The following is a 13,975-nucleotide window of genomic DNA, read 5'->3' on the forward strand; positions in this document are numbered from 1 at the left end:
TAAGAAAAAAATCCATAAAAGAAATAAATCCAATGAAATCCTATAATGAACCAATCCACACAATAGGAGTATGGTTAGATCTAAACCGTATAGTTAAAATTAAAGCTATAGAAACTTGGATAAAAAGTACAGATTTAGCAATACAATTTAATAAATGAGAAATATATACAGGTTTTGGATTTATAGAACATACATTCAGAGGAATTGTTTCTGAATGGTGGAGAAAGTTACCAGAATCTATAAAAGGAAGATTAAAGTATGGAGATAATAGAACTGAAGTATTAGATAATAGAAATATTTTAAATGATCCAAATATACAGGAGATATTAAAAAGGTATGAAAAAATCTTAAAAACAGAATTTTTAGGAGATAAATACACTTTTAATGAAGAAGAAAAAAAACAAGATGAATATAATGAAGGAATGATTGCAATGAAAAATTTAAAGATATGTGATATGTGTGAATGAGAAAGATACACATGTAAATTTGAAAAATTATAATATATATTAAACCAATGAGATTATCAAGAAAATAAACCTATATTAAAGTCTTATTTTACTAAGTTACCATTCCCATGGGGAATTAAATTATTAAAAGAATATGAAAAATTATTACCTCTAGGGGAAGAGGAAGGAGTAAAAATAGATAGTCTTGTAAGTAGGATTGAATTTACAAAAAGAATGATAGGCATGCGGTGTAGAGAAACTCTTGAAATTAAAAAAGCATATAAGATAAGAAAGAATTCCTTATGCTGTTACAAAGATCTAGGCCAAGTTGAACAATTTGGATGTCATAAGAAGAAATATAAACCATATAAGAAATATAAAAGAAAATTCAAAAATTACAAAAAATTCAAGAAAATGAATTTTAAACCACACAAAAAATATTTCAAGAAAAGAAATTGGAATAAAAAGCCTAAACCAAGAAATATTTAAAAATATAGATGTTTTATTTGTAATGAAGAATGACACATTGCCCCTCAATGTCCTAAAAAAAGATATACAGGATATAAAAACTCTTAAAATTTATGAAAAATTTCAAGATGATAGTGATATAGAATCGATTGAATATTTTGAAGATCTAAATAGTGAATGCAGTAGTATTTATGAATTAAATACATCCTCATCAGAGGAAGATTATGAGGAGATAGTATATATGAATCAGGAGATATAACAATCAGAAATAGAAATAGAAACAACTGAAGAAGTTGAAGACTCTATAGAAGGTATAAATCAAGAAATTATCTTTTATATTAAAAAATACACAGGAATCACTAAAAAAATATTAGACTTACAAGAAAAAGATGTATTCCATCAAGGATTCTTAGAAATATTACTAAGAGTAAATAAAATAATTGTAAGTATGAATTATAAAGAAATGTCTATTAACATAGAAGATACTAAAGAAAAAGAAAGAATTCCTATAATCACAAAAGAATGGGTAAAACAAAAGTTATCCAAAATTCCAGAAAACATAATGATAAAAGGAGGAGTCCGGATAATGATAAAAGGATTCTTTAGAGAAGGTATGAACATACCAATAGAAATATATTGTATGGACAACAAAATTTTACAAGATCCTATAGGTACTCTATTAGGAACAGTTGTAGGAAACTTAGTCTATCAGAAATAATATTTACAATAAAATCAAATTATGCAATTTCACTAACTGATGAAAATAATGACCAAAGTTTCAATCTATATTATAGAATTTGAAATTTGAAAATGTTACGAAGAAGTAAGGCTATTAATATAAGCATAAAATCAATTTTTGCTTTTAGTACTAGCCATCATAACAATCTAAGGAAAATAACTGATAACATTATCATATATAAAGATTTTGAGGAATTAGCACAATATATACCTCCTAGGAAATACCAAGAACATAAAGTCACTATACCAGAACAGATAATGCTTGATTTCCACAAACAAGCTAGAGAAATTAATTTTGAAGGAAAACTAATAAGAAGAAATAGTGTCAGCTTAGAAGAAGATAATCTTATTGCAAGATTCCCCTCTAGACAAGACTTTAAGATAAGCAAACTTAAGAATTTAAGCATTGCTGAACCATCAAGTTCGCAATATTATATCAAAACAAGATATGTAAATCAAGAAAGATATAAGAAGAATCTTCTTGTCCTCATAGATACTGGAGCAGATAAAAGTCATGTAAATTCTAAATTTGTTAGTCATTTAATAGACTTTGAAATACCAGAACCACATATATTTAAGGATTATCTAGGAAATAATATTGAGATAAAAAATGTGTAAAGTTCCCTCTTATACTTATAGGAGAAGATCAGAAAGAATGTACTAAAAAAATAATTCTATATAAAGATGAATTATATGGAGTTGATTGTTCACCTATTCTATTAGGAATGAACTTTTTTGAAAAATATAGTCCTTATAAAATCTGTCAAGGATATTTAAAAATAACGATTGATGATAACCCAATCATCATATCAAGAATAGATGAAAATATGAAATCATTGTTATCATGGAAAGAGTAATAAGTACTGATCACATGAGTCCATATATTGAAGTTACACTCAATATAAAAAGTTATTGTAGAATTAAATTTCATACTTACTTAGATACAGGAAGTACAATAAGTTTATGCTTACCAAATGTACTACCATCTGAATATTGGAAATATAATACAAAAAAGATAGTCACCGCTACAACGGTAGGTGGAAATAAGGTAGTATACAGCAAATATGCTACACAAGTACCTTTTCTAATTTCCTTAAGAGAAGTATTTGTTGATACAATATATATGTCAACCACAATTGGATGTAATATTTTATTAGGACAAAATTTCTTATTAAAATACGCACCATTTACATAATATATTAATAAGTATATGTTTACAACATCTTGTGCACACAAAATAATTACACCAAAAATAAACAAGGCTGTTACAATAGCATATAGAGACATAAACCATCGGAGTTCCTCAATCCAGCATGGTGGATGTTGGAGTACAAAAAAATTTAAACCAGTTACGGTCCTAAAAATTATAACAGAAAATAGGTTAGAACAATTGAAAAAAAAAATTTTTAAAACATATTCTGAAAATCCATTAGAAAAATGGAATACATACAAAGTAAAGGCAAAAATATAATTAACCAATACAGACACTATTGTTAGAGTCAAATCCATTAAATATAATGTTGATGACCAAAAAGAATTTAAAGACCAAATAAAAGAATTGCTAGAAGCTAAATTAATTAGGCCTAGTAAAAGTTCACACAGTAGCCCAACCTTTATGGTTATAAAATATAGTGAAATAAAAAGAGGAAAAGTCAGAATGGTGATAAATTACAAAAAATTAAATGAAGTTACCAAATTTGATGAATACTACTTGCCAAATAAGGACACCCTTATTAAACAAGTACAGAACAAAAAGATATTTTCAAAATTTGATTGTAAGTGAAGGTTTTGGCAAATCATGCTTACAGAAGAAAATAAACCACTAACTGCATTTAGTACCCCCAATCCTTTAGGACAATATGAATGGAATGTAATGCCATTTGGGTTGAAAAATGCACCACGGATATTTCAAAGAAGAATAGATGAGGTAATTAAACCAATTACTCATTTCTGTATTGCATATGTAGATGATTTACTTATTCATTCAAATAACATTGATGAACATATTGAACATTTAGAGAAATTTTGTTATATTATGAAAAAATATGGTATTACACTTTCTCAAAAGAAAGTTGAGATAGCAAGAACAGAGATATAATTTTTAGGATTATTTATAAAAGAAGGAGAATTGCAATTGCAATCTCATATTGGAGAAAAACTTCAAAAATTTCCTGAAAAATTCAAAGATAAAAAATAATTACAAAGTTTCCTTGGTATATTGAATTATGCTGAAGGATTCATTGAAAATTGTGCCAAATTAAAAAATTATTTTCTTCCAAAACTAAGAAAAAATATTATGTGGTTTTGGGAAGAATAAGATTGTGAAAATATAAAGAAGGTAAAAGAAGAATTAAAGGTATTACCCAAACTTGTAATACCACAAGAAGAAGATTTCTTTATCCTTGAAACTGATGCTTCAGATTATTATTGGAGAGCAGTATTAAAGGTTAAAAAGAATTATAAAGAATATAAATGTGAAAAGAATTGTTCTTGTCCTGAGATACTTGCAAGTTATACATCAGGAATATTCAGAGAAGTTAAAACAAGATATGAGACAAACAGGAAAGAACTCACTGCTGTAAAAAGGGGAGTTCAAAAATATGAAGATTATTTATTACCAAAGAAGTTCTTGATTAGAATTGATAATACTCAAATTAAAGTCTTTTTAAAAAAATAATGTTGATCCATCTATTACCAATAGATATATTATTAGGATACAAACTTGGTTCTCATATTTCAAATTTGATATTGAATACATAAAAGGAAAAACTAACTTTCTTCCTGATTATCTTAGCAGGGATGGAGCTAGAACATCTAAGGGCGAAAGTCTAAATACTTGAGATAAAAATTTCCTATTTAGAAACACAAATCCAAAATATCCAAGATAGCATTCGAGGCAAAAATATAACCCTTGAGGCAGAAGTAATGTGTCCCAAGTCTAGTATCATTTCGCAGGGACTTGTGAATACTAGCGCTCTCCCCGAGGATAAAGGGAAAGAGAAGAAGGTAATAGGAACCCCTTCACAGGGAATACTTAAACCTATTACTGGTAATGAAGATATTCAAGATATCAAAAGTGAAGGTAGCTCTTCACAGAGCCAAACTCAATCTAAACTTTCTATTGAAAGAATAAATCCAAAAGATATTGTCAAGATATGCCATGAAGCAAAAATTTCGAGAAAAGATAACCATGAAGAAGTTATATTCTTTATTATTATTTTTAATGTTCTATCAGATTGGTATTTAGAGATAGGAAAGTGGATGAAAACTCTCAACTATGCAAAATACAACAAGATAAATTTTTATCCAGGAGCACCAGCCAACTGTACGAAACTGTTTTGAGATAGGAAATATACTCTATATATATCCTAGCAAGGATCTCAAAGAAATAGCCCAACTTCCAGTCAACATCAGGAAAGCTGTTAAAAGATATACTAAAGTCGTCAAGACAACAAATATATACATCAGGTTCCATTCAGCAACTATGAAATGGGATCCCGTTCTTGAATATATGCATCCATCGTTCCATGTTATCAAAATGAGACTTACAAACCAACATTTTTTACCAACCAGTCAAAAGGTTGTTAAAAATGGATATCAAGATATTTTAAATATGATGCCCTACAGCAGAGTAAAAGGGTACAAAGAAATATTTAAACATGTAACTCAGATAATTACTGAAAAAGAAAAAATATGGGTTTATCCATTTGAAGACCATATTATCTACTCCAATGCAAAGATGGCTACAATGGAAGAAGATATTTGTTATCTTGACCATTTATTATCTGCAATTATCTCCAACCAAGTAAATAGATCAGAAGATATGGCTAAAGAACTGTGCAAATTACTCTGGAATTACAGTGATCACCATTGTGAATACTGTGTAGTTGAAGAGATGAGTCAAGCATCTCTCAATAATGAAGAATTCCCTACAGAATTCTTTGATTCGAAAATTGAAAAGTGATGATGACAAAAGTGGCCCTTTATCACTAATTTAATAAAGAAATTTATTAAAGAAAAACTGTGGCTACTAAAAGACAGAAAATAATGCAAGAAAGTCTCCAAAATTATGACCACTCACCCACCAGTTGTCAAAAGAGGAAGACAAATGCAAAGATAAGACAAATAATTTTAAAAGAAGAGGTCCACATAGCAAGAAGATAATGGAAAAATCGGTAGAGATGAGACTACTCAACTACCCAACAAAAGAAAGTGGGAAACACCTGTCAAGATAAGATTCCCAAAAGGCTTCTATAAAAGGAGGTAAGAAGGAAGAATAAGCATCTCGAATAACACTATCTCTTAAACACTCTGAAGAAACACATCTTTGAGAGATATTTTTTTTGTAATCTGTATACATCACTTGTATTCAAAAAAATATTAGATAGCTTGAAGATAGCAAAGCTTGTAAGAAGGTAATCACTTATGGAGTTCTAAACTTTATAAGGTGAGTACCAAAGGTATGTAAATATAGATTGTAAGCATGTACTATTTCAGTTTATAAATATCAAAGTAAAGTTTGTTATGTTCAACAAAGTTTTCATAAAAGGATTTCGTTAAATTTCTCATGATTCCTCGACAATACAGATAGAGATTTTAAAAGATTTTTAAAACATTGATTTTGAATGGATGTTAGTCATGCTAAAGTACCCGTCTTTAATGAATGGTTTAGGGGAAAAAGACAATTTTCTAACAAAATTGTAGCACCTTGTGTGTGAGTTATCTTTTAAAATTTCGTTCCAAGTAAGAACTTGATTCTGAAAAGAGTTTGGATAGAGGTGATAACAGAGACTCTGGATACTGTGAGATAGCGTCTGTGGCAACACGACTAGTTCTCTAGAGTGAGAAATGCAACCTTAATTGAAAAGCCTTTCGTGGAAGCAGTTGTGGACCCAAATGATTTCAAAAAACATTTAAACATTTACTTGATTCAGAAGATTGATTAAGTACATGCAAAACATCTATAAAAGCATACTGTAAGTTATTTACTCGCTTTTATATACTTGTGCTTTGATTATTCTAATGAACAATTCACAAGCATCCACATCCAATTCTAATGATTTTAGATTATACTTAGATGAGAGAGATATTTCGTTTTTATTCAAATTAGTTGAAAAGTTTGAAGATATATTTCCTGTTGGCAAAGAGAAAATTGAAGAAATATACCAAGATATAGATTATTTTTGTAAGCACAATATAAGATTTGATTTTGTAAAAACTAGCAGAGAAATAAGAAAGGTAGAAAATATTATAACTAAACATAGAGATATACAAGAAGAAGTCTCAGAAGGATTAGTTCGAGGATACATAATTAAAGAAGATCAGCCTAAAATCTTTGAAGAATTATTAAAATATAAAGAATATTTAAAGGTGTTTGAAAGATTGAAAAATATAGATAAATGTCTTGATTAATAAGTCCCGAAAAATACAGATATATCTTACAAATAATATAAGTAAGGGTAAAATAGTACTTTCAATAGAATAGGCCATTGTGGAAAATAGGATCAATAATCCAGTCATTTAGAAGACTATCCCCTTGTTTGTTTGGTTGCTTCCACTTGTGTTACTGTTATTTAGTAGTTTAAGCCCTTGTTTGAGCCACATTATTTCAACAAGAATGCATTTTTTAATAGTAAATCGATGAAAAATGTGTGTTTTAAAAATAAGAATTTTTTTTAGATTTATATGTAGTATTATTTTATTTAAGAATGTGGGTTAAAATGATGTCAAATTACTATTTAATAATATATTTTTTTGAAAGAATGTGGATCAAACACACTCTAAAAATGAAAGTTCCTTATCGCGCTTAATCACACTCTGCAGTTACCTTTGGTGTAGTCTTCACTTTCGGAAAAAGCGTTTTATGGCCAAGTTCTCAAAAGAATTTCACCGTGTCCTATCTACGTCTAAGCAAAAAAAGTCGAAAAATCGACCAACTCAATCAATTCGAATCAACTTGAATCGGTTTGATGCAAGTAATTGGTTTGGTTTGATATTCTTTTAAAAAAATCACGGTGGGAAGATTTTGTCATGGTTTGAAGTCTCAAACGTAGATTAACAGAACCAACCCAAACGACTTACATATTTACTTTTTTTTTATTAAGAAAAATAAAAAGAAAAAGATAAGCCCTAATTTCATAACTATATTTCGATTCCTTCCAATCTATCATGTAGCCAGTATGTAATAGCACTAGGAATTTCCCATTGGAAGCTCATTATGCTATACTTAACATTTTTTTGCTACTCAAACATTTAGACTATATATTACATTGAAAAATAATAAAACTTTTAAGTTTTTATTTGATTTATCTCTATTAGCCTGATTTTATTTGTTAGTCAATAATTCTTGTAATATAAAATTATTTGGTTATTTTAGTTTTTGTAATTTAAGTGAGCCCAAAACTTGGAAAATCAATTTGGACTAAAAATTCAAATCAACTAAGCGAACCGAACAAATCAAATCGAGGGTTCAATTTAAGAGTTAGAGTCGGTTAGTTTGGGATGAAATTCATCCGAACATATTAATTTAGTTTTGATTCCAGATTGGAATCGAAACAGATCCAAATAAAACCATGCCCCAGGCCCAATTCCTATGATCAGTATTTCACTAATTAGAAGGTTAAAAAATTTCATTAATAGAGCATATAAAGAATTAAAGGCTCATTTCTTCCTCATATATTTTAAATATAAAAATAGGACATAATATTGGTCCCAATGTCAAAGCATGCTATTACATAATATTTGGTTCAATTAAAATATCGAAAAAAATTTAATTCAAAATCAACAATTTTTAAGTACACATTTTGACAACCATCCATCTTATCAATTTTTATTAAAAATTACTAAAAATCTGATTTTGATTTAAACCAAATAAGGGCTAACCTATAATTATAAAAAGGAAAAAAAAAAAGAGTTTAAAATAACGAAGATTGAAAATCTTTAATACAATTACGTAGCGTAATCAAGAAAAAATGAAGTGTTAGCCCTTGTTTGGTACCCATTTTTTCCAAAATACATTTTTCTTTCTCTTATTTTCAACCATACACTCTTCAATAAAATAATATTACATGCAAAACTAAAACTTTTCCTTATTTTTTAACCACACATTTTTCAACAATCACTATTACAAAATGCATTTTTACTATGAAAATGAGAAAAAAACATGCTTTAAATATAACCATTAACAATTTAAAAAAAAAAAAAAATTTATTGGCCATCCTGACATGAACAGAAAAGCCTACGCATGCAAGTGCTATTTGAGAATAATTAATCATTAAAATCTCATTTGACTATTCTAATTTACTTCGTGTACGAGCAAGCCATCCCCAAATTTTAATGATTAGAATAATGCTTTTTTGAAAAATGTGTGATTGAAAAAAAAATGAAAATTTTTTATTTTTACGTAATATTATTTGATAGAAGAGTGTATAATTGAAAATAAGAGAGAGAAAAAAAATGAGAAAAAAAATGGAGGTCAAACGGGGGCAAAATTTCATCGAGTACTATTAAAGGGTAAATTTTATACTGCAAAAATATGAAATAAATATACAACATACAAAGTGCTGAAACCTAAGATGTATGAACTCTTTTGTTTCCTTTATTCAGTGCAATAATTGAACTATTATAAAGTAATACAAGAAATATTTGTGGCAAAATACTATTTCAGAAGTATTTGCAAACTAGAGAAATGGAGACGTAAGAAAACTAACTTCTTTCAATGGATAAAGTAACTGCATTTACAAAAGCACCCCTTTCCTGAAAATCTTTATAATGAACCACCATGAATACATACTAAAAACCAAAAGAGAAAGAGAAAGAAAAACAGCTTTGAGTAGAACAATTTACACAAAGCTAACATATACAGCAAAACAAATAAGATGATGCAAATAAACCCGATAAATCTCTCTCTGCGGCAAAACTTTTAGTTTAGACAGTTCTATCGTGTGCTGAAGCAAACGTTGTCGTGGTCTGAGAAGAAGTCCCCAAGGACAGTGTTGAACTCTTCAAATCATCAAAGCCATATGATGTGTAATTGGGAGACTTACTATTGATATCAGGCTTCGTTTCTGGGGCACTACGAACCTTCAGGTCCATGAAGTCAGAGATTAAGCCCGGCTGGCTAATCATATTTTCATTGGCGTCCTTCTCACCGGTTAGCATTTGAACAACAGTCGACATGGAAGGTCGAAGCTTTGGAGATTCTTGTGTGCAGAGAAGACCGATCTTTAAGAATCTGCAAGCCTGTTCAGCATCGAAGTCTCCATTTAGCGATGTATCCACAAGTGCCACCAATTTGTTTCTCTCGTAAAGTTGCCATGTCTGCACCAAAATTTTAACAAGAAAGAAAAAATACTGGGGTTGGCCATAAAAAATATCCTAAGACATTTTTAGCTAAGCTTAAGAATTACTTTCCTAGAAAGTAAGTTAAACTCGTGCTAGTGAAAAAAGTAACTTCTAAAATATTGCGGCAAAAAGAAAATAAATATCCAAACCAATATAAACAAGATACCACTGCATACTATTTAATGACATTTACCTCCCATGTAACCTAAAAAAAGCTTCCTGAAAGAACTCGTTAAGAGCGTATTGCCATATTCAGTAGTCGTGAGATAGCAAAAGATAAATAAATCATGAGGTTCCTGAATAATTTACCCTTTCAAGAATATACTGCTCATCAGCAGGTAATCTTGTGTCTGTGTTACATCTTCCGCTCACAATTTCAATAAGAAGAACACCATAACTGTAAACATCTGCCTTACGCGTCAACTGACCTCCTATTGCATATTCTGGTGCCAAATAACCTCTGCAGCATTAGACACAGATAAAATTATGAGTTAATAATTGTATTTCCGTAACATGAAAAAAAGTAGAAGCAGCAGCAGAGACAGATGTTAAAAACAGTACCCATTGAATCATAATATTCTGAATTGAACAAGAGTAACCAACTAGAAGCAACAAAAAGTTCAGTCAGCAACCACTCATTAATCTAGCCTCCGTTGGCTGATTATTCAACCAGCTGTAAGCAATGTTTCTAAGATCAAGTTTGGCTAAGCTTAAAAATTAGCAAAAGTCATTTCCAAGTAAAAGAAACTCTCATTTATTTCCAACTTTGATCAGTTAAAAAAATTATTTACTTTAAAACTTACTTATCCACTTATAAGTAAACATCTTAAGCTTAGCTAAGCATGCTTTAAATCACACATTCAATGAACTTTACAAGATGGTAAAAGGTACAAGTTCTTTAAACATCTCCCGTATATTTTACAACTTACATTGTTCCAGCCACCCTTGTACTGACATGAGTCATGTTGGGAGGGATGAGTCTCGCCATACCAAAATCTGAAATTTTAGGGGTCAAATCTTTGTCAAGAAGAATATTACTTGCTTTAATATCCCGGTGGACGACATGCGGTCTCACATCCACATGAAGGTAGGCAAGTCCTCTTGCAACTCCAATGCAAATTTTAACCCGTGTTTGCCAGCTAAACTGGATGCTGCAGTGACCTCCACCTACGAAGGATGTTTAAGAACGTCGGATTCATTTCTTTCTGAAGAAGAGTCCATACAAATTCCATATGCATTATCAAATGAAATATTGAAGTGTCACTAGAAAAAATAGCCACAGAAAAACTCCTTGGTGAATTTCAGAAAACTTCATGTCACGAACTAGAAAACATGAGATGAAAACTAGGTAAGCAGCCATACCAAGAAGCGTTTGTGCCAGGCTGTTATTCTCGAGGTAGTTATAAACAAGAATCCGTTGATTGGCTTCCACACAACAGCCATAGAGCTTAACCAAATTTTCATGCTCTATATCAGATATCACTTGAATCTCTGTCATAAACTCTTTTACTCCTTGCCTTGATTCAGAAGAGAGAACCTTTATGGCAGCCATCCTCCCATTCTTAAGTTTTCCCTTTTGATACAAGACATTTTATTTTTAAAAAAAGTCAAGCTCCAATCTAGAAATAGTTAATAATAATGGGATAAAATTGACAGAGAACCCTTTTTTACCTTATAAACAGAACCATATCCTCCCTCCCCGATTTTATTGATATCACTAAAACCATTGGTCGCAATTCTCAGCTCCTTGTATGAGTAAAGATTAACATTGTCGAAACCAGAGAGCTCTGTTCAATATTCAATTTTTCTATCGTTAAGATATGAACAAAAAAAAAGGTCGAGAGAAAAAAGGTCGTGCACAGCCTATCCATGCACATCCTAAGGTAGTTAGAAATGATGTATAATTTGAAACAGTGACTTTTATCTATTACACAATTTTGAGCATTGCATTTGTACATAGAAGTTTAGAAATTTACCATCAAGCTCGGCTGAATGTTTAGCAACCTCCAATCTTCTGTTGCATAAGAAAGAAAAGCAAGTCATGACTATGGAATCTACCTGTGGCTCCTCTCTGTCTGAACCACAGAAATAGCACTTCAATGGAACGCTAAGACAGCCTGCCAAATCAGATAAAGCATCTCATATTTCTTTTTCATGCATAATCAAGTCAGCGAGTATTGAAGGTGATGTGTATAATACTATAATCATATATCAGATTTTGTATTTTTGGTACCTAAACGGGTTTGTTCTCCCGCGTGTAAAGCTGGGCAGTAGATGATATGAAACTGATCATGAACAGTGGTTTTTCTTTGCAAAATATTACAAAATTTCAGAAAAAGCTCCATAGGGAAATACAACTAAATTTTCTATTGAATAACACGCAAGACTAGAAATATTATACAAAAAGATCAATAAAAAAACAATTAAACAAACACCGTCCCAACCTGAGAGTTGTTTCATCGAAGTTAATTCTAAAAATTATCCCGTTTTTCAATTGCTATTAAGCCTGAACAAGGGAAAACTATAATAGCAATTGGCATCGCAACAGGCAGAATATTTTACAATACCATAAAAGAAAACTATAAAAAGATTGAATCATCAACCAATATCAATTCTATTAATCTATTAACCTCGTTGTCACTATCATGATAGAATTATTTCAACTGGTTTTTTGCCCAGTGTTTCCTTAAAGGGTGTATCAATCTACAAGAAATTTGTAATTAAAATATCGAAGAAGCTGAACAGTGATATAATAAAGCGTTAAAAGAAACCAAAAATCACCTCAAAAGCTCATAAAATTATTTGGGAAAAATCTTCAGCAGGAGAAACAGTGATTATTAATTTCAGATTATTAGAGCTGAATGTTGACGATGAAATGACACTATGGAACTTTCAGCTTGTTGACCACATGGAATGGGATAAAAATTTATTTTCCAATATGAAAATTAATTAAAGACCAAATATTTATTTTGAACGGAATGTTATGTAAACTATTGCGTAACTATTTACGTACAAATAGCATTATTAAATATTATTATGTAAAAATAGCAAAATGTGGAATGCTAAAACACAAGTCTACGAGTTTTTATAAATTTAATATTCAGTTTTAGAAAATCTTTTAATTTTAATTGAACTTTAGTTACTTTTGACTTCTTTGGTGTGCTTCTAAGCTAAGAAAAATATAATATAAGTTGATTTTTAGATGAACCCCACAACACGACTATGTTCAATTTTTAATCAATTTTTTAAAAAATTATAGTCAAGTCAACTATGGTGATTACTCTCACCAAGTTCAATACTTTGGACATTAGACCTAAAAGGCTAAAACCCCATGTTTTGTTTATGCACCTCACTCATCAAGATTCTCAAAAGAACCTCGACCTAATCAAACGAAACTAAATTAAAGAAATACTAAGGGAAAAAGCTTTCAGTAGGAAAAAGTACACGTGCAAAAGATGAGGAAATCGTTTGTTACGTGGATAGAAACCTATCGTCACATAGAGAAATCGTTAGCACGCGGACAAAATCTATTGGTGCACCAGCAAAAATCGTTTGGTAAGTGTACAGAAATTGACTTCCTATAAATGCTCCCCAAAAGGTGTCAAGTATTACAAAGGAACTCTTTACCAAATTTTTTACTTACAACTCTTTTACATTCGCATTATATTTTCTCTCCATACACTTACCCTCGTGTCAACGGTTAAACTAGGAGATAACACCAACCTATTTTTGTAGTTAACCAAGTTGCAGAAGTGGTTGACACTATCTTGTTTTAGTAAGGAAGTTGAGAAGCCATGTCAAAATAACTCTATTGATGCTGTTTGTTGAAATTGGACATAAAACCTATGACTAGACCACGAACTAAAAGCGAGACAAAATTAGGTGAAAGTATGTCACCATGACTTAGTTTAATACCTTGGAGACCTAAATGGGGGCCAATGATGGACTTCTTACTTAGTAAGGCTCATAGAACAGTCGAA

At 30.3% G+C, this 13,975-nt stretch overlaps 1 protein-coding gene across 2 annotated transcripts; it reads right to left on the bottom strand.

The window, feature by feature from the left end:
• Nucleotides 1-9,340: 9,340 nt before the first annotated feature.
• Nucleotides 9,341-12,916, bottom strand: LOC111402376 (cold-responsive protein kinase 1). 2 transcript variants are annotated; one of them, XM_023030619.1, is made up of 8 exons: nt 12,777-12,910; nt 12,229-12,302; nt 11,972-12,112; nt 11,667-11,782; nt 11,358-11,568; nt 10,925-11,162; nt 10,305-10,455; nt 9,341-9,971 (listed from the first exon to the last, which is right to left on the bottom strand). In XM_023030619.1, exons 3-8 carry the CDS (start codon nt 12,036-12,038, stop codon nt 9,579-9,581), a joined length of 1,176 nt encoding a protein of 391 aa, XP_022886387.1. In that variant the 5' UTR covers nt 12,039-12,112; nt 12,229-12,302; nt 12,777-12,910; the 3' UTR covers nt 9,341-9,578. The 2 variants fall into 2 exon arrangements, with proteins under 2 accessions (XP_022886387.1, XP_022886386.1); XM_023030618.1 differs by lacking the exon at nt 12,229-12,302 and having other exon boundaries at nt 12,777-12,916.
• Between the last annotated feature and the right edge of the window lie 1,059 nt (nt 12,917-13,975).

The sequence above is a fragment of the Olea europaea genome, chromosome 10 (assembly GCF_002742605.1).
Source record: "Olea europaea var. sylvestris chromosome 10, O_europaea_v1, whole genome shotgun sequence".
In the NCBI taxonomy this organism is placed as follows: domain Eukaryota; kingdom Viridiplantae; phylum Streptophyta; class Magnoliopsida; order Lamiales; family Oleaceae; genus Olea; species Olea europaea.

Coding starts and splice junctions, on each gene's coding strand:
- LOC111402376 (XM_023030618.1), bottom strand. CDS start 12,038: ATGACTTGCTTTTCTTTCTTATGCAACAGAAGATTGGAGGTTGCTAAA. Junction 10,456..10,924: donor ACAAGGGTGGCTGGAACAAT/GTAAGTTGTAAA, acceptor CTAATGCTGCAG/AGGTTATTTGGCACCAGAAT. Junction 9,972..10,304: donor AGCAGTATATTCTTGAAAGG/GTAAATTATTCA, acceptor ATTTTGGTGCAG/ACATGGCAACTTTACGAGAG.